This window comes from Lipotes vexillifer, unplaced genomic scaffold, assembly GCF_000442215.2.
Source record: "Lipotes vexillifer unplaced genomic scaffold, Lipotes_vexillifer_v1.1 scaffold741, whole genome shotgun sequence".
NCBI lineage: Eukaryota > Metazoa > Chordata > Mammalia > Artiodactyla > Lipotidae > Lipotes > Lipotes vexillifer.
Genome location: NW_006796565.1, coordinates 1,070,921 through 1,095,987, shown reverse-complemented (window position 1 = coordinate 1,095,987; position 25,067 = coordinate 1,070,921). Strand labels below are relative to the sequence as shown.

Genomic DNA, 25,067 nt, shown 5'->3' with positions numbered 1-25,067 from the left:
CGAAGGCGCTTGAGGTACCTGCCCTGGGTCTGCCCGAGCCCTCTTCACATCCCAGGGCCCTCGGGGATGTTTCTGGCCTTTCTGGAGAAGAGAGTGTGCTCAGCGTTCTGCGTGCCTTCTATGTTTTCTAGCTTGCCCCCGCCCCCGCATTTGAGGCTCCAAGCCCGGCTCTCCCCCTCCTCTGGAGCTTGGCCTCTCGGCTGCCCTGGTCATCACTCTGCTCCACAGTCTCTCCCTCTCTTCCCCACAGCCCGTACTGCCTGCCGCTGACCCCGCTGGCCCTCCCAGCATGCTCTGTAGCTCTCCTCTCGGATTCTTGGCTTCTGGATGTGTGTGAACCTGCCTCATTCCTGACCCTCCTCTGCAGCACCCTGAGCTTGATGTGTCCTGATTAGACTCCTTCCCAGTTCCCTCCTCCAGTTTCCAAGTCTGGGCTCAGATGGAGCTCCCACTCTGACTCATGCCTAGCCAGCTGCCCCAGCCCAGGCTCCTGGCCCAGGTCAGCCCGTGTCATGTCCCGTACTCACCGCTACATCGGTCCCTGCCTACTCGCACTCAGGTGGGAGGGACGGACAGGCTGGCGGATGGGGCCCTGGACCTTTTCCCCTGGAGGGCCTGTGACAGAGCTGGGGGTGGTCGGGGGAGAAGGGAAGGGGGGAGAAGCAAGAATGCACATGGGGGCATTGTCGGGGTGGCATGTGCTGTGGACCGCCTCCTGCTGAGGTCCGGCACTGGGGCAGGTGGCGTGGTGCCTGGTGGTGGGTGCCCCCAGCATCCCGAGCAGCCCGATGTGGAGTTGTGGCACTTGCCTACGAGGTGTGCCTCTCGGCCCATGTGTCTTGCCGCTTGGAGGTTTCTGGCCTGCAGGTGCACACTTGGGGCATCTCTCCTTGATTCCCCGGAGGGAGGATTTCACTGCAGAGCGGGTGTTCACCTGTACTTGCTCTCAAACCCACGCCATGTCCCTCTGTCTTTCCCCAGTATGCCTGTGGTATCGAAGCCGAGGTGGTGGGGAAACCTTCCCCTGAGTTTTTCAAGTCTGCTCTGCGGGAGATGAGGGTGGAAGCCCACCAGGTAGGCCAGCGGGTCCTGAAGCACGTGTGTGGGGGCAGCTGTTGAGGGAGGCCCAGGGCACTCCCGGGGCGGCCTCGGCGCCGGAGGTGGGTTTGAGGGCTCAGGCAGCCTGCGGAGGTTCCCTCTCTCCCCCCATGAGAGCTGATCTGACTGGAAAGAGGGAAAAAAGACAGCAAAGGAGGCCCACTGAATGTTTTCCACCTGGTTAATTAGTATCAGTGTGAGAGTGAGAAAAAGAAATGCCTGTGGCCCTCTGCAGGTGACTTTTGTTTCTTCTCTGGAAGGATAAGGATTGACAAGTCCCATCAATATATTAAAAATATTTCATGGGAAGACAGTGCACAGCAAGATGAAAAGAACATGTTGGAGTAAAATCATGCATCTGGCCACCTTTATATCATAACTGTTTTTGAGACAGGTTGCCTTCCAAACATACATCTTAAAAGGAAAAAAGGCAGTTATGGTTTTAGTGTCCCCAGTGCCCACCCTCCCACCTCCCCTTCCCAGGTAGAGTGAGTTGGTCCCCTCCGGCCGGTGGGTTCCTGATGGCATTGTTGAAGAAACAGTGGGCACGTGTCTGCCGGCGGTCAGGGCTGTCCTGCTGTCTGTTTCAGACACGGCACCAGGGGACAGTGTCAGCATCCTGTGGTGAGGCTGCTGCCCCCAGGATCACTGTGCTGCTCCCTTATTCTTGGACTGGAATTTCCCATGTGTGTTCCAGTCTAGAGCGCTGGTCTCTCACGATGCTTAGAGAAAGACAGCACAAAGCCGTGGAAGTCTGGAACCTCTGCGCCCAAACCTCCCCTGAGATTCATAGATGCCAGAAAATACAGTTCTCAGGGGTCCCCAGGAAACACCTAGAAAATGCCGGGTGAGGCTGGTAGAGAGGAGAGGCTTGTGTTTTGAATGAGTGAAGACTACAGGAATAAATAACTTGGTTTTCATGACTTCATTTCACAGTGACAATTTTAAAAATTTGTTTTATTGCGACAAATTTCAAATATATACAAAAGCAGAGACAACGAAACAGTGATTCTCCTCATATATCCATCACCCAGATTCAACAATTAAAAGATTTTGTCACATTCCCTTCTTCTATCCTATTTCTTTCTCTTTAAAAATTTACTTTTTTTTTTTTTCTGTTGTATTTTAAAGCAAATCCCATTCTTAATGTTATACTTTCCTTTCAAATTATAGTGTGCCTTTCAAAAAAAGATGGTTGTTTTGGACCATCATTAATGCTTTTTTTTTTTTTTTTTTTTTTTTTTTTTGCGGTACACGGGCCTCTCACTGTTGTGGCCTCTCCCATTGTGGAGTACAGGCTCCGGACGCGCAGGCTCAGCGGCCATGGCTCACAGGCCCAGCCACTCCGCGGCGTGTGGGATCTTCCCAGACCGGGGCACGACCCCGTGTCCCCTGCATCGGCAGGTGGACTCTCAACCACTGCCCCACCAGGGAAGCCCATATTAATGCATTTTTGACAATGCATTAAGACACCTAACCATGGCAAAAAACACACACACACACACACACACAACAAAGCTGTTCAGCATCATCACTCATTCAGGAAATGCAAATCAAAACCACAGTGAGATCCCACCTCACACCCACTTGGATGGCCCTGATAATTTTTAAAGAAAAAAGGAAAATAACAAGCATTGGCAGCGATGTGGAGAAACTGGAACCCTCATATAGGAATACTGGTAGGAATGCAAAGTGGAGCACCCACTATGAAAAACAGCCAGTATGGAAAACAGTTCCGTGATCATTAAATGTCGTATGACCCAGCAATTCCGCTCCTACGTGTATATCCAGAAGAATTAAAAATGGGTGTTCAAACAAAACTTACATGTGAATATTCATAGCAGCACTATTCACAGTAGCCAAAAGGTGGAAATAATGCAGATGTTCATCAACAAATGAATGGGTGAACAAAAGGTGGTTTATTGTCACTGTGGAATATTTCAGCTATAAAAAGAATGAAATACTGATAAATCCTACCATGTGTTTGAACCTTGAAAACATTATGGTAAGTGAAAGAAGCCAGTCACAAAAGGTCACATTTTATATATTTAACATTTATATGAAATGTCCAGAATAGGCAAATCCACAGAGACATAAAATAGATTAGTGGTTGCCAGGGGCTGGGAGTATGGGGGAATGGGGAGTGACTGCCAGTGGGTATGAGGTCTCCTTTTGGGTTGATAAAAAATGTCTGGAACTAGCTGGTGGTGATGGTTGCACAACATTGTGAATGTACTTAACGCCACTGATCTGTACACTTCAAAATGGTTACATTGGTAAATTTTATGTTATTTTATCACATTGAAAAAAAAACCCTAGCTAAAAAAAAAAAAAAAAAAAACTCTACCTAACAAAATCAATAGTAATTCCTTAGTATTATCTAATACCAGTCCATATTTAAATTTTCCTGGCTGTCTCAGAAATGTCTTTTATATAGATTTAAAAAATAATCAAATCCAAATAAGGTTATTTTGTGTTTTAAACCTCTCTTTTTAACTTTTTTATCATGGAACATTTCAAATATCTGTGCAAATTGCGAGAGTAACCTCATAAACCCCCAGGTACGCATCACTGAGCTTCAGTAATTATCAACTAATAAGCACTTTAAAAAATTGTTTTTAACTGTTCATTCTGAAGCAATTTCCCACGTACAAAGAGGTTGCAAAAATAGTACAGAGAATTCCCCTGTGTCCTTACTGCAGCTTCCCCAAAGGCTAACATCTTATGTAACAATCACAGGACAATTATAAAATCAGGAAGTTAGCCTTGATGCAGATGTTGACTAGCCCAGGGACCCTCTGTTTTTGGACGCGTTATATTCGGTGTCACGCCCCCTAGCACCTTTTATTCTGAGCAGTTCCTCAGTCTGTCTTTGTTCTTTCAGGACTGTGGCAGTTTTCAAGAGTACTAGCCAGTTCTTTCGTAGAATGTCTCTGATGTTCCCTCATGATTTAATTTCAGGTTATGCATTTCTGGCATATGTAATTCTGGTTATACATTTCACAGACACAGTGCCGTGCCCTCTGGTGTGTCCCATCAGGAGGCGTGTGCGGGCGCTCTGCGCATTATAGGCTGTGGTCACTTTGATGCCTGTCGGAGGTTCCCATTTCTGCACTGCAGAGTTACTGTTGTCCCTTTGTGACTAATAAGTATCTTATGGGGGAATACTTTGACACTATGTAAATATTCTCTTTTCCCCTCCTAATTGCAGCATCCTCTTACCTGCAACAGTTGTTACCATGGTGCCAAATGGCGGTTTTCTACTTCCATTGTTCCCTCTATATTTATTGATTAGCATTTACCGTAAGAGAGAGCTTTCCTTTTTCTCCCATTTACTTTTTTATTTATTCCAACATGTACTTAAGAATAATTGTTTTACTCCACGAGTCACAATCCATTCCTGTTGTTATTTTGTTGCCCATATTGTCCCCTATTTGGCCATTGGGACCACTTTGAAGATTAATAACCCCTTGTTTAATCTGTGCTCCCACCTGCTCCTCTCCCCTAGATTATTTTGAATCATCTTCCAGAAATCATATCATTTCATCTGTAAGTATTTCTAAGTGTCTCTAAAAGATAGGAATTCTTTTTAAAAACATGGATGATGCCATTATCCCAACTAAGTAATACTGACAATAATTCCTTAATAGCATCAAATATCCAGCCATTGTTCACATTTCCCTGATTGTCTTACAAGTGTTTACGCCGTCGCTTGCAGTTTCTTTGAATCAGGATCCACATGAGGTCCTCGCATTGTGATTGGCCGGTGTGATTCTTAAGTGTTTTCTAATCTATCCATTCACCCACCCGTCTGGCATATGTAATTCTGGTTATACATTTCACAGACACAGTGCCGTGCCCTCTGGTGTGTCCCATCAGGAGGCGTGTGCGGGCGCTCTGCGCATTATAGGCTGTGGTCACTTTGATGCCTGTCGGAGGTTCCCATTTCTGCACTGCAGAGTTACTGTTGTCCCTTTGTGACTAATAAGTATCTTATGGGGGAATACTTTGACACTATGTAAATATTCTCTTTTCCCCTCCTAATTGCAGCATCCTCTTACCTGCAACAGTTGTTACCATGGTGCCAAATGGCGGTTTTCTACTTCCATTGTTCCCTCTATATTTATTGATTAGCATTTACCGTAAGAGAGAGCTTTCCTTTTTCTCCCATTTACTTTTTTATTTATTCCAACATGTACTTAAGAATAATTGTTTTACTCCACGAGTCACAATCCATTCCTGTTGTTATTTTGTTGCCCATATTGTCCCCTATTTGGCCATTGGGACCACTTTGAAGATTAATAACCCCTTGTTTAATCTGTGCTCCCACCTGCTCCTCTCCCCTAGATTATTTTGAATCATCTTCCAGAAATCATATCATTTCATCTGTAAGTATTTCTAAGTGTCTCTAAAAGATAGGAATTCTTTTTAAAAACATGGATGATGCCATTATCCCAACTAAGTAATACTGACAATAATTCCTTAATAGCATCAAATATCCAGCCATTGTTCACATTTCCCTGATTGTCTTACAAGTGTTTACGCCGTCGCTTGCAGTTTCTTTGAATCAGGATCCACATGAGGTCCTCGCATTGTGATTGGCCGGTGTGATTCTTAAGTGTTTTCTAATCTATCCATTCCCACCCACCCGTGCCGACCCGCCCGCCCCCCGCCCCCCTCCCTTTTGTACTCCTTGCAGCTTTATGAAGAAAAAGCTGGCTTGTTTGTCCTGTAGAGTTTCCCACAGGGAGGATTTTGTTGATTGCGCCTCAGTGGTGTCCTGTCTCACGCTCCCCTGTTCTCCCTGCTTCCTGAATGTTGATAGTTAGATCTAGAAGCTTAGGCAGAATCTGTTTCAGTTTTTTGATGACTGCTTTCTGGGTGATGGTGTGGCCTCCATTTGGAGGTTCAGAACGTCCGGGTGTCTCCTTCGGTGGCGTTAGCAGCCATTGGTGATTGGTGCGTTAACCCCATTCATTCATTAAGGGCTGCAAAATGGTGATATTTGAATTCTGTCATTCCTTCTCCATTTCTTCTCTGGATTACCTCTGTGTAGGAAAATGCCTCACGAACTATGCGTTCCCCTGAAGTCCAATTCATATAGGAAACTACAGATAAATGCCTATTTCTTTCTTGTTATTTATTAGTTTTCAGAATGATTGATTCTCTAACACCCTCCCAATACCTTGGAGGTTTAAAACTACATATATCACTATAAATAGACAAAAGCATATTTGACGTGTTCCAATCCATTGCAGTTATTCGCGTTCAAAGTATTGCATCTTTGACCAGCGGGAGCCTCTTCCAGCTGCCCTCTGAGTCCTGTTGTCCTGACCCCAGAGGTCTCTGAGGTGCTTTACTCCTGTTGTGACAGGATAACACCTGCCTTGCACACTTCCTGCCCTAGACCTAGAGTCTGCCATCCTTCCAAGGAGCCACGCTTACCTTTAGTGGAAAATAGTATTCAGAAACCATACTCGGGATATTAACCGTTCTTACTGTTATTGGGTTGGTCATCATTTCCAAGACTTAGTCTACAAGGGTTGAAAAAATATGTATCTTTAAAGATGAAGTGCAGGGCTTCCCTGGTGGCGCAGTGGTTGGGAGTCTGCCTGCCGATGCAGGGGACGCGGGTTCGTGCCCTGGCCCGGGAGGATCCCACATGCCGCGGAGCGGCTGGGCCCGTGAGCCATGGCCGCTGAGCCTGCCCGTCCGGAGCCTGTGCTCCGCAACGGGAGAGGCCACAACAGTGATCACAACCGCGTACCGCAAAAAAAAAAAAGGTGAAGTGAATAATGAGTTCATACTGAAACTTCTGACCCAGATTTAGGCCTGTGGGTTTATACTGGATCACCCATCTTGTGTCTGTGTTTCATTTTTTCCATGTCAAAAATCCTGGCTCGCGAGAATACCGACATAATCATTTGTTTTAGCCCATAAAACACACAAGAGTCTTGAATCTCAAAAACATTATGCTGTGTGAGAGAAGCCAGACACAAAAGAGTGGGTGCCACCACCAGTTCTATCAGTGCCACCAAGGCTGGGTCAGGGTTGTGATTGCCGTGTACTGGACTGTGAGACATAGCATCACTGTGACTGCTGCTTCCTGAATATGATAAGGCTGATTACCGGTGCTGTTTAAGATTTCTTTTTTCGACACTTCTTTTTTGGCTTAGAATATATCCCTCTAGAGATTTACAGCCAAAATACTGTTTTTTAAAGCTACCATTATTCCGCTGGGTAAGTGTGTCACCAACAGGACCCTCCTTGAAGTCACTTTACTTCCAATTTTTAAGGAGTTGGTTTTTCAACATTTAAACTTGTTTCATAGTTATGTAAAAATTCATGTGGTCCCGAAATTAAATCCACGGAACAAGATACATTCAAGGAAGTCTGGCTCCTGTCCTTTTCCTTCTATTGTCTTCCCACCCATCTCTCATCGTAGCCATTTTTATAAATATTATGGCTTATCTTTCCATTTTTAAAATATGACCAACTATGTATACATTTGTATCTCTCATCATAGCCGTCTCTCATCATAGCCATTTTTATAAATGTTATGGCTTATCTTTCCATTTTTTAAATATGACCAACTATGTATACATTTGTATCCTGCTTACAGGGTGAATTTGCGAGAGTAAATTCTTTGTTTTTTCAAAGATTTTTTTTTGATGTGGACCATTCTTAAAGTCTTTATTGAACTTGTTACAGTATTGCTTCTGTTTTATATGTTGGTTTTTTGGCCGCAAGGCATGTGGGATCTTAGCTCCCCGACCAGGGATCGAACCTGCACTCCCTGTATTGGAAGGCGAAGTCTTAGCCACTGGACCGCCAGGGAAGTCCCTGAGAGAGTAAATTCTTAAGATCATTTGTTATAGAGTGGGAGGAACGTCACTGTTGTAATCTGAGTTAAAAACCTGAGTATTTAGAATTACGTAAGCACTGTGGTCACAACCATCTCCCGTGACCCCCCAATCCCCTGCCTTCCCCAATCAACAAAACAAAAAACTGTCACTGCCTAGCAATTAAGACCAGAGGAACTGAATATTAAGACGTTGTCTTTGTAGAGTTGACCTTGGTTAATCCTCTCCCCCCCTTTTGTTTGTTTGTTTATTTGTTTGGTGTTTTCCAGTTACTTCCACGATCAGTGTCTTTTACGTTCTGAATGATAAACTGCGCTCCCCACACCCCAAAGAGGAGCTGAGGCATTTCTGGGGGTCAGGTTGATCGGGCTTCTCATTTGGCGGATGCCGGGCCGTGCAGTCTGGGGTGGCAGGTTAGGAGCTTGGATTCCTGGCGTGTCTGCTGAGGCTGGGGTCCCTGTGCTGTCCAGGCATCGCGAGCATCTGTGGCCCTGGGTCGCTAAGGAATTGTTTTCTCTGGCGGCTCTGAGCCCACGTGGCCGAGCTGAATCTTATTTACCTACCACATTATCATGCTGTCTCTGTCTCCCCTCTTGACACACAGTTGAGTGGCAGTTGCATGTTCTTAACACCCCACCTCACCGTTTTTCTAAAATGTTAATTTAGAACATTTTGAAATACTGCTTGAGCCTCAGGATGTGTAGACATTTTAAAGCAGTATTTCAAAATAAGGCCATTTTGAACGAACTGTGTCTCATGCACAAGGTAATAATTCTCTGCTCCTGCTTCTCTCTTGTTAATGAAAAATGGCCTTGAGGGGCTGTCTTGCTGCTGAAGTGCCAGGCTGTGGCAAACCTTAAAATTTTCAAGCTGCTTTAATCAATAGAGTTATCACCAGTCATTTCCCTCGATAAGTGCTTCTCCCAGATCCAGACTTGCTTATTGCTGCTGAGGAGTTTTCCACCTGCGCTCAGAATGGATATAACTCCCCAAATCCAATTTTCATTTTAACCTTTCCTCAATAGCCTAGAAATAACAGATTGCTGGTATTACTCTAATAGATTGGAAATTCAAACCTCTTAGCAGTAACCAGGCCATTTCTAGGATTCAGTAATAAGGCAAAGAATAACATACCTTAAAGGTTACTTCAAGAAATACCTAATTCTCATGGTTTAAGGCTTCTGAATCAGCGGGTGGTTTTATAGCTTCATACTAAAGCCCAAATGATGTGAAGGTTTTGGCAGTTTTCCATAATCATAAGAAATTCCATCAGTTGCGAATTGTGCAGGTTTAGTGGAAATTGGGTCCTTCAGACCAGAGTGCTTAGTCAGCACCAGAAGCCAGTGTGCAGGCAGCCTGGAAGCTGGCGGTGCCCATTTCACAGATGAGGAAGCCGAGGCTTGGAGAGGAAGGACCTTGAATACTTTGAGCACTTGTGCTGGGCACACCCAGGATCTGTCACATACCCATTTGCTTTGTGAAATCCTTACTCCAATCCGCTGTCGTAGGTACTTTCATTCCCGTCTTAAGGTTAAGGTTAAGGATTTCTCATCCTCGGCACTACTGACATTTTGGGGTCAGATCATTATTTGTGGTGGGCGGTACTGCCCTCCTCCCCCAGTTGTGAAGCCACAGATGTCCCCAGACGTTGCCAAATGTCTCAGGGGAGCAAAATCGCCCCCAGTTGAGAACCAGGGCACTGAGGAGTAGTCACAGGAACGTCTGCTGTTGAAGCCAGGATTACTCTGCCGCCGTGGGGTGAGGCTGGGACCCAGCCCCCTCCAGGTCTCTGCTGCTCCCCAGTTCTCAAGGAGGGGCCAGCAACACAGCAGAATGCTTAGGTTAGAAAATGCATATTTAGCAGTGCAATATCATTTTCTGTTGTGAAAAACATTAAAATCTGTCTTGTTGGCAGAATATAGAAAGTAAAGTTAAGCAAGATCTTGGGTGGTGAAGGTGAGGACTCTCAGGACAGCCTATCAAAAAAGGGGGAGAGGTTTGTGGGTTTATCCAAAGAGGGCCGGGCATAAAACATGGACTTTGCCCCATCATTTTGCTCCCTGGTTCTCAGGGCATTAATTCTAGCTACGGGGTTATGGGGACAGTCTGTACCCTCGGTGGGGAGGCCTTGTGGGTGGGGAGTGAACGTCTGCGCGGGGACCTCCTCTCCCTCAGGTCTGTGCATGGAAGGCCTTTCTTCTCCCCTTCGTGGGCTGGGCCCTCCGCCGGGCCCGTCTTCCCCACAAGCGGTGTGCATGGTCTTTGGGTGTCAGTTCAGGGACCACTTGCTGGGACGGTGTGAGCCCCAGGACAGAGAGAGCCTGAGCGGTGCCTCATCCAGCCACGGGTGGGGGTTTTCAGGAAATGCATCTCTGGGGCTGCCTTGTGCCCTGTCTCGGTCATAAGGGAGCTTTAGAGCCTCGTGTCTTAGTTTTCACTAAGATATTTCCTCTGCTAAAGCCTTTTTAGTAGATTTTATTTTCTTCTCCTCAAAACACAGTTTTTTAATCTGATTGTGAAGTCGCTCATGTTTGTTAAGGGGATGAATAAAGTTCTGAAAGTACAAGGGGAAAAATGTTCATCCTTCCACTAACCGGCAATAACACAAATCATGCTTAACGCTTCCAAGTTTTTGGTGTCTATATATACTTTTTTTTTTTTTGGCTGCACTGCTCGACTTGCGGGATCTTAGTTCCCTGACCAGGCCCAGCAGTGAAAGCGCCAAGTCCTACCCACTGGACTGCCAGGGAATTCCTGTATATGTACATTTAAAAAGAAAATTATTTATTTATTTGGCTGCGCTGGGTCTTAGTCGCTGCACGCCGGGATCTTCGTTTCTGCGTGCGGGGCCTTTAGTTGTGGCATGCAGGATCTTTTTAGTTGTGGCATGAGGGCTCTTTGTTGTGGCATGTGGGATCTAGTTCCCTGACCAGGGACCAAACCCGAGCCCCCTACACTGGGAGCGCAGAGTCTTTTCCACTGGATCACCAAGGGGGTCCCTGTGTATATACATTTTTAACACAAAATTGGATAATCCCGTATCTACTGTTTGAAACCCAATTCCCATTCCCCTCCCCCCCGCCCCGGCTTAATATTGGGAACAATTTCCTTTGTGCGAATTCAAGTACCTCCACAAAGTCATTTTCGTGGCTACGGAGCATTCTGTCATAGGGACCACCATAATGTTCTTTAGCCGAGGCTACCTTCCATCCCCTTCCTACCGTAATGTGCTTCCTCAGTCCTCTGTTGTTGGACATTTAGATTACTTCCAATTTCGCTCTTGTACATTTAGCCCTAGTGAACACCCTTGTATGTATATGTCCTTTTGTATATTTTAAATTATTTTCTTAGAAATCCTAGAGGTATAGTTGTCAGGCCACGATGCACAGTGTTCGTTTCTGTTTCAGAAACACGGTATCAATTCAGCTTCCTTACCAGCTGTATATGCAAGTGCTCATTTTTCAACATCCTCACCAACACCATTGTTTCTTACTTTTTTTTTTTTTTTTTTTTTGCGGTACACGGGCCTCTCACTGCTGTGGCCTCTCCCGTTGCGGAGCACAGGCTCCGGACGCGCAGGCTCAGCGGCCATGGCTCACGGGCCCAGCCGCTCCGCGGCACGTGGGATCTTCCCGGACCGGGGCACGAACCCGCATCCCCTGCATCAGCAGGCGGACTCTTAACCACTGCGCCACCAGGGAAGCCCTGTTTCTTACTTTTTATAAAATAGTTTCTTCGAGTTTTGCTGTGTTGGTGTTATTCCTGACGAATGTGTCAGACGGTGGGGGAAATTCCTTAGTGACGAGCCACCTCTGGGTGTCGGAGGGGGCCCGGTTGCTCTGAGCCTGCAGGCTGAGGGTCTAGGGCTCTTCCCGATGCTAGGTGTCATCTCGAGGCCTCTCCAAATGGGGGTGTCTGTCCCTCGGGGCTGAAGCGCAGGCCAAGCCCACTGCCCTTTCACCACCAGCCCTGCTGTTCATTGCCCCATGGGGGCAGAAGTGCTCCTCCTGGCAGAGCCCTGGGAATAATCAGAAATTTCGTGAAACGTGGGCTTTCTTGGGAAAGCTCTTTGGCGTTGGAAGTTGCGTTCCAGACGTCACCACCTGTTGGAATGGGTTCTGCCCCTGGCACCTGGGATGGCGAAGAGGAGACCATGGTGGGCAGACGAATATTTAAGAAGGGTGAATGAATCTGCATTTTGAGCCCAAACCAGAAAACCTGCCTAAAGGGCTCTGGTGCCGCCTCTGGCTCTTGGATCTCTGTTCTGTGGGAGTCCGACCTCCTGGTGTGCATCCCTGAACCATCAGAAAGGAAGTGCAACCCAGACCTGACAGGTAGGGTTTTTTTATTTCCCCTGACAGCACACCTCTTGACCTCTATCTTCTTGCCAGTGATTTTTTAAATCCTAAATGATTTGGCAATAATTGCTCCTCCTTGCGTGGTTATTGCCCTTCACCGATAGTAAATCTGTGAAATCCCCAGGGGCTGGAACGCGTTTTGGTATGCGGAGCCCACAAGCTGGCCCAGACAGGCCTCACTGCGGCGGGCGGCTGCACACCCACTGGGTCCCCGCACCCTGCCCCTGCCCTCACACGTGGCTCTGGGCTCTGCCTGGGCTTGGCCAGTGGCTTATCGTGCAGAACCATAGCTGCTGCTTCTGGTGTTCTTCTTCCGATGGCCCAGATTTCTCTGGTTCCACTTCCGTGGGCCACACCGAAAAATGTCCTCGCCCAGGCAGACCCAGCAGTCTCTGTTCTGAGGGGGGGAGGAATTTCTGCTTCATGCACAAGTGTGTATGCACAAAATTTTATTTTCCCCAGACCATGGAAGATGCCAGGCATGACATTTGATCATAGGAAGACGGTTTCATTTCCAAGGAACCTTCTAGCAAGGTGGCCCCCGGAACCCCTGGCAGCATTCCTAAGCTGGAATGCTGTGGATGTTTAGAGGCTGACCTAACAGTGTCAGGACAACTCTTTGAGAAGGGCAAAGTAGGATCTCACAGTGGGGCTTGTGGCCGGTCCGGCTGCCTAAGCCAGGTGCCCACCTGCCCCAGCCCTCTCCTCCCAGGTGAGCTGTGTGGTTGCCCAGGTGACCCTGGCTTTGCAGATACCCTTAGACTCAACGTGTGTGTGCAGCGGTCTCATGGCGGGTCCCACTTCAAGGAACACGCATCGCCACTGGTTCTTTCTCTTGGGTGACTGATGATTTCCACATAGCTGCATGGGAGCTTATAGACACGAAGATTAAACCCATTTGGATTTGGCAGTGTTTTCCCCAGCATCACTCATTCTAGGAAAAGAATTCCAATTTTACCATATCTGGGTACTTGCCCCTGGCACTATTATTTACTTAATGTTTCTTTAAATTGATTCATTTTATAAACTTAAATGTATTTAAAAAAAAACTTTGGATCCCAACTGTAAATGGAAGACCAGAATCACTTACCATAAATAGATCACTCTAAAAATAAATACAAACGATTACATTAAAAATGTATGTCCTTATATACACTACCAAATGTAAAATAGATAGCTAGTGGGAAGCAGCTATATCACGCGGGGAGATCAGCTCGGTGCTTTGTGACCACCTAGAGGGGAGGGATAGGGAGGGTGGGAGGGAGACCCCAGAGGGAGGGGATATGAGGATATATGTATATATATATAGCTGGTTCACTTGGTTATACAGCAGAAACTAACACAACATTGTAAAGCAATTATACTCCGATAAAGATGTTAAAAAAAAAATGTTATGTCCTGTTCTACCTAAAATCAAATAGCGTATCACCAGTATGCATAACACACATTGGGAAACATGGGTTTAGGTGGAGGAAAGACCAGAGGAAATTAGTGAGAAGTATGAAGTTTAGAATATTCACTGGGACAAAGTGCAGTTTATTTCAGGTACCTCGTATGTCTCTCAGGGGCGGTGGCTCCCAGCAGTTGGCAGAATTCTCAGCCCTGGTGGTCATCAGCCACCTGCTCAAGCTCCCCCGGGGGCCAGTGTCCCCCAGTAGCTTCTCTGGCGGAGGCCTCTTTGGCCTCTGCTGGAATATGATTAAGTGGCCGCGGCCTGGTACCTCTGAGGCAGCCCATATGCTGATTGTTAGAAAAGCCTCGTGTTTACCTGAAACTACTTCCCTGGCATCTGGGGCCGCTCCAGCTCAGTCTTGGTCCTTGTCCACAAGCTCCTAATGATTCCTCGTTATTTGAAGTCCTGTTTGGGAGATGTTTCCGAGGACATGTGCTTCAGGCTTAATGGCTGTGCTTTTGGGAATTCGTTGTGTGGCCTGCCCTGGTAGAGGATTAGCACACACGTGGTGTCTTCTTCGGAGAAGGCTCTCACCCCTTCCCCTATACCCCCTAACCTGGTTGACCCCTCTTGCTCTTCAGATCCAAGCTCAAAACCTCACCTCCTCCAGGAAGGCTTCCCTGACCACCACCAGCCCCACAAGGTTAGGCCTGACAGCCTCCTGCACTTTTCCTCCCTGTGCTTTATCACAGGTCCTGGCTCTGTGTTTGTGAAGTTACCTCATGAACATCCGTCTTCTGCCTTCCACTGGGAGCTTCACAAAGGTGGAGACTGTGTTTCTGACTCACTGTGTCCCCACTGCCTGGCCTATAGAGGACCTGATACAAAGGAGCTGAGGCACTGAAGCCCGGTCGTAAAGACTGTGGACTGTGTCCAATAGGGTTAGATTAGGAGTTTCCTCAACAGAACATTTCCTAATATTTTTTCCTTTTAAACATGTATAGATAACTTATTACGTCCAGGCACTGTCCTTGATGCTTAACTTAATGTGATTTTGTTTAAACACCACACCAGTTGTACCCATTTTACAGACTGGAGTGGATCACAAGATCACAGGGCTAGCAAACAGCAGAGCTGGCATTCAGGCCCAGTTGCTCTGGCCCCGTCTGCGACTTGAGCTCAGTCTGTCCATTCTGCTGGTCGCATAGGGCCTGCCTCTGGCTTCACTGCCTCCCACCCCTCCCACTCCGAGCTGGAAGGCAAATTCCATCTGGACTCCTCTCCTCACAGGCAGAGTCCAAGTCAATGTGTAAGAGTCCCCTGGTTTGCAAATGCTTCACGGTCATCACTTTTTTTAAAAAAAATTTATTCATTCATTCTTTTTTGGCTGCATGGGGTCTTTGTTGCTGCACGTGGGCTTTCTCTAGTTGTGGCAAGCAGGGGCTACTCTTTGTTGCTTCGCGTGGGCTTCTTATTGCGGTGGCTTCTCTTGTTGCGGAGCACGGGCTCTAGGCGTGCGGGCTTCAGTAGTTGGGACACGCGGGCTCTAGAGCGCAGGCTCACTAGTTGTGGCGCACAGGCTTAGTTGCTCTGTGGCATGTGGGATCTTCCCGGACCAGGGATCGAACCCGTGTCCCCTGCATTGGCAGGAAGATTCTTAACCACTGTGCTACCCGGGAAGTCCATGGTCACCATTTTTAGTTTTCTTGGTTTCGGTTTATGTATTTATTCACTGGTTAGCCCTACCTAGCATCTGAATTCCAGAGGAAAGTTGTGGAATAACTGTCAGTTTCAAAGCTTCTATCCCGTCAACATCAGGACACTCACCCTGCTACGGGAGCCCGGTTTGTCAGGCCTGGCTGACCTCCCACCAAGGACATTTCTGATCGGACTTGGGAGCGTCTCTGGAATGCATTTGGTGTCTGAGGCATTAGACTTTTCTTCCGCTAGCAGGATCGTTTCCTGAAAATATTTTGAAGCTTTTCTTTTAATCAGTGTGGCAGTTGAGTCAGGGAGGCTGCTCCTTTTTTCTTAAAAAAAGCACATTTATTTATGTAAAGATTATGAATCAGTTTAAACAGTAATATTAATACAGGTTGATATGTCGAATGGGCACCCACTGGTGACTAAAGTTTCGGCAACATGGATGCGGACTATGCCACCCACCCCTGCTCTTTTGGTTGGTAAACACTGAACAGTTCTATTGGCTGGACCTCCTAAGTGTCTCCAGACATGCACAGCCGCATGGCCGGTGCTTATTTCAGAGCACCGATTCACTCAACAAACTCGTGCTGGTCATCAGCTGAGCTCCAGGATCAGCACAGAGCCTGCCCTCAAGGAACTCACACAGTTTTGGAGGAAAGAGATAAGTGAAGGGACCATTATAACACAGGAGGTGCATGCAATTCAAGGGGGTAATCACAGAATGTTTTGGGGAGCCCCCAAACCCAGCCGGGGGTTGAAAGGTGGTAGTCGCCTGAGCTGAGTCCAGACAGACTGTTAGGAGTTGGCCAGTAGAAGAACAGAGGGAAGCGGCAGAAGGGTCACCCTGTGCCAGTGGGTACCCTTTCTGGTGCTGTCCATTCCGTTTTGTGTAGATGCGTATTTCTATTTAAGTACCATTTTCCTTTTGCCTGAAGAACTTCCTTTTACATTTCTTGTGTGTGGATCTGTTGGTGATGAAGTCTTTTAGCTTCAGATATCTGGAAATGTCTTTATTTCATCTTTGCTCTGAAAGATAATTTTGCTGCATATAGAATCCTAGGTAAGCATTTTCCCCCCTTTTCAGTACCAAGGTGGTGTTCCACTGTTTTCTCATTTGCATGTTTTCAACAAGAAATCTGATGTCTTATCTTTGTTCCTCTCTGTACATGTCTTTTTTTTTTTTCCTCCAGTTGTTTTTAAGATTTTCTCCTTGTCACTGACTTTGAGCAATTTGATTATGTTGTGCCTTGATACAGTTTTCTTTGTGTTTCTTGTGCTTGGTATTGATTGGGATCTGGGAGCTGTGGATTTGTCCTTTTTGTTGACTTTGGAAATTTTTCAGCCATTATTTCTTCAAATATTGTTTCTGTCTCCCCCTCTCTCATCTTGATTCCAGGGACTCCAGTTACACCAGGCTGTTTGAAGTTTTGTCATAGCTCACCGTTTCTCTGTTCATTTTTTAAAAATTATTTTTTCTGGGGGCTTCCCTGGTGACGCAGTGGTTGAGGGTCTGCCTGCCGATGCAGGGGATGCGGGATCGTGCCGCGGTCCGGGGGGATCCCGCATGCCGCGGAGCGGCTGGGCCCGTGAGCCATGGCCGCTGAGCCTGCGCTTCCGGAGCCTGTGCTCCGCAACGGGAGAGGCCGTAACAGTGAGAGGCCCGCGTACCACCAAAAAAAAAAAAAAAAAAAATTATTTTTTCTCCCTGTGTTTCATTTTGGATAGTTTTTATTGCTGTGTCTTCAAGTTCATAAATGTTTTTTCTGCATTGTCTAATCTGGATTTAATCTCATCCAGTGTTTTTATTTTATTTTATTTTTTTTCAGTCCAGACATTGTAGTTTTCACCTCTAGAAGCTTGGTTTGGATCTTTTCTTTTACCTTCCATGTCTCTCTACTTAACTTTGGAAACGTGTGGAATACATTTACAGTAACGGATTTAATGCCCTTGTCTGCTAATTCTCACATGTGTGTCAGTTCCAGGTCTGTTTTGGTTGATTTTCCTCTTCACTGTGTGTGATATCTGTCATCTTTGCATGTCTGGTTATTTTTTTAATTGGACGCCAGACATTGTGAATTTTACCTTTTGTGAGTGCTAGATATTTTTATACGCCAATAAATATTTTTGTGCTTTGTTCTGGGATGCAGCTAAATCACTTGGAAACAATTTGATCCTTCCAGATCTTGCTTTGAAGGTTTGGGAGGCAGAGCAGGGTTTAGTCCAGGGCTAATTACTCCTCACTGCTGAGGCAAGACGCTTCTGAGAATGCTACTCAGTGCCCTGTGAATTATGAGATTTTCCAGTCTGGCTGGTGGGAACAGACACTAAACCCAACCCTGCGTGAGGTCCCGGCACTGTTTTAATTTTTGGTGTGATTCTTTCCCTGGCCTCGGGTGGTTTCCTCACTTGCCTGTGCTCATTAGCAGTCTACCCAACACTGCATCATTCGGGGGGACCCTCTGTAGAGCTCCACAGTTCTCCGGGTAGCCCTCTCTTCTGGGACGCCCTGCCTTAATCTCCCAGCTCTTAGCTCCGTGTCCTCAATTCAGGGAGTCTGAGCTGTACCTGGTTCTTCCTGTCTGTGCTCACAGTCTGGAAACTCTGGAGGCAGTAAGCTGCGGCATTTGTAGGATCCATGTCATTTGTTTCCTGTGTCTCAGGAATCCTCCTTCATTGCCTGATGTCCAGTGTCTTGGAAACTTATTGCATTTGGTTTGTCTGGTTCTCTAGTTGTTTCAGGTGGGAGGGGCTGCTTTTTGAAATGATATCCAGGTTGTGGGCATTTCATGTGTGTGTGTGTGTGTGTGTGTGTGTGTGTTAGAGTGTGTATTTTTGTTTGCTCTTTTTTCTTTTTTTTTTGTTGTTGTTGTTGCTTTTTATAGGTAGTAAATTCAGCATGGAGAGCAAAACCTAAACTTGGGCTACAAAGATTTGCCAGGAATTTACTTAGTTTTCACAAAACCAACGGTTGGCAAAATAACCTGGTTACAGAGTATTTAGCTGAAGGTAAATTTCAGCCTGTGCTCGACTAGAGGTGAGATAGCGTCAGCCTCCCCCTGTGTCCTGGTGGCACTGTATCACTTTAATACCCGCTGATTGATTTTAAATTGCCCAAATATGCATCATTCAGAGCCGCAGCCCGTGATGGGCAGTGGGAGATATATTCAAGTACATTGACTTTTTTTTTTTTTTTAACATCTTTATTGGGGTATAATTGCTTTACAATGGTGTGTTAGTTTCAAGTACATTGACTTTTAATCAATATGATGACGATGCTACCTCGTTTACTTTGTATGGTGGTGGTTTTAAAGCATCAAGTCAGGAGGTTTATTATGTCAGAAAAGATGAGGCAGCACAGGAAGAAAACTGTCTTGACATCACTTCTGAGTGCCTTTCACTCACTGCACGACAGGCCATCATGATCGGGGACGACATCGTGGGTGACGTCAGCGGTGCCCAGCGGTGTGGGATGAGAGCGCTGCAGGTGCGGACCGGGAAGTTCAGGTAAGTGCCCCGCGCCAGCCTGCCCGCCATCTGCCTGCCCGCCTCGTGGATTCCTGGGGTGACCAGGTTTTCGTTTGCTTTCTTCTCCAAAGTAAAGGGGGTTACTTTTTCCCAAATGGAAGAGCAGTATGTGGGCATCCGATGACTTTTGTTAACTGTCCCCTAAGGACGGGCCTGGATGCCTTTTTGTAGCAGAGAGTGGTAGATAAAAAGGGTCTGAGTTTCAAAACTGAGATTTGAATAGGGTGTAGTGTGGAGACAACAAACGGAAGGCTCTGGCCAGCCGTTGAGCCTGCTTCCCACAGAGAGCCGGCTTCACCTTGGGCCGCACGCCTCTCCTCAAGGTGGCTGATGCTTCCCTGTGCTCGGAGCGGGCAGCTCCTGGGCGCCCAGCTCCTCTGGTCACCTTCCCCCTCCTCTTCCTCCACCGTATCCATCTCTCACCTAGAGATGACAGGTCCGTGGTCAGGGATGAGTCAAGGACACTTTGGAGTTGAACCTCTGCCTCCAGAGTGTTTTCTTTGCTGGGTCAGAAGTCAGCCTAGCCTCGGGCAGGTTGCTAACGGGCACCTGTCGGGGACGTGTGGATGTGCCCTGCGGTGTCTGGGCCTGGCTCGCTTAGCCTTTGAGAATATCTCAGACATCACAGTGTTGTCTTGGCTTATTCCAGATGGTTTTGATTGTTGCCATTCAGAGAAAGTACCATTTTGTGTATGCTGGAGAGGCTTGGTTAAAACATGGTTACCCTGGGGTGTTTGGGTGTCGGGGGAGGGATGGATTACATCAGTCCTGGGTGGTCTGCTTAGACGGGGTCAGAGGAATAGATTAGAGGGCCTAACCCTCACTCCGAGGCCCGTTCCTGTGTGAGAGACACACGCGGCCTTTGGGTTTGGGTCACGTAGGTGGACACAAGGTGAGTGAGGACGTCTCAGTACCCCTAAGGTCCAGGGCCAGAAAGTCCCTTCCATCCACCTCTTGGACCTCCCAGGGTGCCAGAGGCCACCTTGAAGCCCCCAGCACACCTGAAATATGGACCTCCTTTCTTCCCCAGGTCCTCAAACGAGGGTTTCCTGGGTTTCCTGGGCTCTCTCCGGCCTAAGGGAGTGAGGGAGACCCCACTCGAAACCTCATCAGCATTCTCTCCCAGAGGCCAGCCTGGAAACCCAAGGTCCCCAGTGCCCGCTTCCCCCAAAGCTGCTGAGCAGTGGGACTTGGCGCCCTGTGGTTGATGCTCTGCTGCGCGGTGCCGCCCGGCCCCTGGTGCTGCCCCATCAGTAGCCAGCCTAGCTCAGTGAGCACCTTTGACCCATGAGCACAGGACTGGCGCCTCCATAACTGAGAGCACGGTGGTGAGGCAGAGGTGAAGAGTGAGAGCCATGTAGCTTTTCGTGCTGGGCTGCTGCTTCTGGTTTCTTAGGGAGAAAAACATGTCTGTCTCGATTAAATGTAGCCACAGCTGGGGTCTTCCTGGCCCAGCCTAAGCCGTGCCCCTATACACTGAGAAGGTACTGGCCCTGCCCCAGGCCCCAAGCATGCCACTAGGTCGCTGGGTCACTGAGGAAGGTCCGCACACACAGTCGGGAAGCCCTCGAATGGGCAGGTGGGCGTGCAGGCGGCTGTGTCCTACCTTACACCACCGGGGTTGGCACTTTTCTGAGTGCCCCATCACCCCGTCTCCCAGAGAGACAAACCCCATCAACAGTTGGCCAGATCATTCCAGACTGCCTTCTCTGTGTAGATAATATAAGGAGAATATTTTGTTTTTTTCTCTTTATAAAAACGGTATTATATTATTTCACAACCTGCCCTTTTCTTGAACAATGTTTTGTGGCATCTCCCCATGACCGTTCTTCATCGTTTTAAATTGCTGAGGAAATGCTGTAGGTAAGTACTGTTTAGCGCGTAGTGCACAGGGAGCCCTCAGCAACGGGGAGGTGATGCCGGTGCTGTTGGTGACGTCTGTTGCTTCCCGGTGCAGCCCCACCTGGCTCTGCGTGGAGAGGGTGGGGCTTAGCGTCTCTTTTCGTGGAGGTATTTAAGATTTCAGACCTTTTGATTTGTTTGTTGTGAGGTTGTAAATCTGCCTTTGTTAGCAGGCAGGGCGGAGGGAGAGGAGCCTCAGTGCAGGTTAGGAGGTGATGGAGCCACCCGAGGGGGAGGCCGCGTGGCGGAACAGGAGGCTGGGCTCCGTGCCGTCAAAGCAGGCAGAGGACCTCTCTGCCCCTCGCCGATCTCTAGAGCCTCACTGTCTAGTGCGGAAGCCACGAGCCGCAGATGCCTGGGGAGCACTTGAAATGTGGCTGTTCCAAATTGAGACGTGTTAGAAGTGCACACACACAAGAGTTCAGACTTAGTGGGAGAAAAAGAATGTGACAAACTCATGATATCTTACACTGATGGCATGTTGCAATCCTGATGCCTTATGTTAATTTCACCTGCTTATTCTTATTTTTGTTAATGTGGCCACTAGAAAGTCCTAGCTTGCCTCCATGGCTCGCATCCATTGGCGCTTAGTGCATTTCTGGTGGGCAGCGGGGCCCCTGCACCACCCCCTGCTCCCTGCAGATGGCAGTCTCGGTGCACGAGATCTCCATGTTACCTTGCATGGTCCTCTCTGTAGACGTAGCTGGCTTGGGGCCAGTGAGCAGCCTTGGCACTTTGGCACCCTGGTGACTGGGCCAGCGTCACCCGGCAGCACCCAGCTCCTCCCTCTGGGGCTGCCCTGCCTGCCCCTGTAGCCCTCCACCCCTCTGGCCACCTCTGTGAGCCGGCGGCACTAGGTTTGAAGCTCACTGTGGCCCATGTCTGCACCAGTCGTGAGCTGGGCAGGGGCAGGGTCTGCATCCTTACTGTGCTGGGCCTCCCTCTGAGTGGCCCTGAGTGGCCTCACAGGAGCCAAGGGCCACTGGATGGGTCAGCAGGGCATCAGCCCTGTGCACCGTGTCCCCTGTTGGTGGCCTTGGTCCAGCCTTGACTGAATTGGGGGAGTGAGGCAGGTGGAGGATGACCTTGTCACTGGGCACGAGTGGCAGAGAGCCGTGCGGTGAGGGAGCTTGGCGCTCATACCTGGCCACATGGCTTCTCCACTGGCTTGAGGCCAAGGGCTGGATGGGGAGGCTGAGGCAAGTGAAACCGGGGTGTCCTGCCCGTCCTGGCACGGGAAAGGGAGGGAGGCTGGTGGGGACCGCGTAGGGCCTCTGGACAGCCCCGCTGCAGGTGCCCCTCAGGCCAGCCTCTTCTAGTTGTGCGTGCGCACGCACGCACACACACGTGAGGTTGGCTGAGGCCACGGCATTGCTGGGGGTGTGGGATTTGGACTTTCCCATGGCTGTGAGATCTCCCTGTGACCTTCCATGTCTTCATTCCCCTCGCTTCTTTCTATTTTTTAAAAAATTTATTTAATTTATTTATTTTTGTCTGCATTGGGTCTTCTTTGCTGCGCGCGGGCTTTCTCTAGTTGTGGCGAGCGGGGGCTACTCTTGGTTACAGTGCGCAGGCTTCTCATTGTGGTGGCTTCTCTCGTTGCGGAGCACGGGCTCTAGGCGCGCAGGCTCAGTAGCTGTGGCTCGCAGGCTCTAGAGCTCAGGCTCAGTAGTTGCGGCGCATGAACTTAGTTGCTCCGCGGCATGGGGGATCTTCCCGGACCAGGGTTCGAACCCATGTCCCCTGCATTGGCAGACGGATTCTCAACCACTGTGCCACCAGGGAAGCCCGCTTCTTTCTACTTTTATCAGAAAATGGCCCAAAGAGAAAAGTGTGAAGTCTCAGAGTGGGGAGAGGTTACAGCGGCTCCTGAGCTTTGGAAGGAGGCCTTCACAGGGCCTGCCCCACCAGGACCAGCGGGAGGCTCAGGCCCCTTGCAGGAAGGAGGCTGGATCCCTTCCAGCAAGCCCAGTGTTTGGAGCCAGGGAGGCTCCCGAGGCAGACAGCTTGCAAACACACCCCCGCCCAGCCGGGCAGCTGGGCAGCTGAGCTGTAGACAGAGCCATACAAGGTTTTCTTTTCATACCTGCTCTACGTGAACGTCCAGCCCAGCCAGGGTGTGGCCCTCACCTGGCTGGCAGGTAAAGGCCTTTCAGGCGTTTTCCCCACCTGCCCCTTCCTGGCATGTCTGACACACCGGGCCTGCTGGCAGAAACTTCCAGCCTGAGGCCAGGAGGCTGCTGTTCCTCCAGTCTCCTCAAGATGCCATCGCGACTCCAAGGGCCCTGTGACCATCGCTGGCACATCCTCACGGTCGCAGTGAGTCCTGGAGACCCAGAGGATGCTGGCTCCCCCGCTGCCAGAGGCCTTTCCCGATGAGACGGCTAAAGCCTTGCCCAAGGCCACCTAGCAAGGTTAGGCAGAGGCTGGGCTGGAGCCTTCTCTTACCCGAGGTGGGTGCTTCTGCCACCGCTTTCCTACTGGGAACATCCAACCCTTGGGGCTCAGCTTCTGAGGAGCTGCAGGAGTCACGGTCCCAGGCTCACTTCAGGGCACAGGCAGGGCTCGGTGTCTGAATAATGGGGGGCTCGTCTGGGAGGGCTGCTGTCCCCACCTGCAGGCACCATAGCCCCCCTCCTTCTCTCCTAAGGACAGACCTCATCTTCCATGGGGGCTGGGGCCAGGCCCTGTGTACCCCCATTCTGGCAAATTCAGGTGAGGGACGTCCTTCTCAGGAGCCAGATGCCCTGCCTGTCCCCAGTGGAGGAGGAAGCGGTCAGGACATCTCACTGTCCCTTCATACCTGCTTGTGTCCCCACCTGACCCTCCTCCTGGAGACATGCCAGAAGCGGAGCGAGGACACCCTGAACGCTTCCCCCGTCACCCTGTCCTCCGTTCCACGCTGCAAAGCACAGCTGGCGCCTGGTTCTCAAGCACGGTGGCAGGCGTCACTGCCCAAGGCCCACGCTGGTCACGCTGTGTAAATAATCCGGCTACGTGGAGCCTGCTTTGGGTATTCTCTTATTTGTTATTTACTCATGGGTGGGAGATGTTTTATGAGTCCAGAACGTTCTTGACAAGCAGTTTGCCGTTTTGGACTCACGAGGGAGAGTTTCCTGGGCCTGGATTCCAGGTGTCCCTGGGCTGGGACTGGCGCTCCGCCCGCACTGAAGCTCAGCTGGGGCTGGGGTGCCCGTGGTCGCTGTCCACTGTCCACCCGGCAGCGGGGCTGGTGGGTCTGAGGTTCCAGGCACGCTGCACAATGCTGAAGGATGCGGGGGTACAGAGAATTGGATGGTGGAACCAGACGCTGGAGTGGAGCTACCCAGAGCCCTAAAGGGCTGCACTCCTGACACAGCTGCCGCCAAAGTGTGGCCCTTGACCCCGTCTCTCGTCACTTTGCAGCCAGTGACTTCAAAGAGTTTCCTTAAGAGGAGGCTCTGGTTTCCCTTCGGAAGGAAATGGGTTTTTCTTCTAGCGCCAGGTGGTATTTGAGGGAAGTGAGTGATCCTGGGTGTTGATTTTTCAGCAGTCACAGTTGTCACCATGAGGCTATTGCAGGCTGGGGTTGTGGGTGGTAGCCCTCCGTCCCTGCGTCCCGCCAAGGAGCATTGCCACGTGTGCACCAGGAGGGAGCTCCTGCCCGCGTAGTGGCCTCTGGAAGACACTCCCAGCTGGGGAGGAGGCTCCACGTAGCTTCAGGGAAACAGGAGGTGACCGGCTACTGCCTGGCTGCAGCCCGCCCAGCTGGGGAGAATGGCTTAATACTGGGCTTGGGGGCTCCCCGCTGGGTCCCTCGGACTCCAGTCCTGGCTGCCAGTTGGGGGAGGGCTCCGGGAACCAATCTTCGGGGAAATCGATTGTGGAACGTTGGTGGGCCAGCCGGTCAGCCCAGCAGGCAGCCTCGGTCTTACACGGGGATAGAGGTTGTGGGAGGCACCCCTGGGCTTTGAGAGGTCCCTCAGCTAACTGGGGGTCACACAGTGAAGGGGGCACACCCGGATTTGAGCCTATATGCCTTCTTTGGGGTTTTTTTGCTAACTGCTTTATTGAGAAATAACTCGTATGTTGTACAATTCAGTAGTTTTTCAAATATTCACAGAGCTGTGCAGCCATCACCACAGTTGGGTAGACACCACTCCATCATTCTGAACCCTTTAGCCATCCTTCCCAAATCCCCTGCATCATAGGGCTTTGGGGGGGGCAATGCCAGCCCCCAGCGGT

At 49.3% G+C, this 25,067-nt stretch overlaps 1 protein-coding gene across 1 annotated transcript in view; it reads left to right on the top strand.

Moving 5' to 3' along the window:
* LHPP (phospholysine phosphohistidine inorganic pyrophosphate phosphatase) overlaps positions 1 to 25,067 on the top strand; it is a 138,016-nt gene that overhangs the window by 29,273 nt on the left and 83,676 nt on the right. The window contains exons 4-6 of the mRNA XM_007468732.1: positions 1 to 7; positions 982 to 1,074; positions 18,829 to 18,920. The exon at positions 1 to 7 is cut by the window's left edge and continues 57 nt beyond it. Of these exons, the coding sequence (XP_007468794.1) occupies positions 1 to 7; positions 982 to 1,074; positions 18,829 to 18,920 (192 nt within the window). The remainder of the gene's footprint in view (positions 8 to 981; positions 1,075 to 18,828; positions 18,921 to 25,067) is intronic.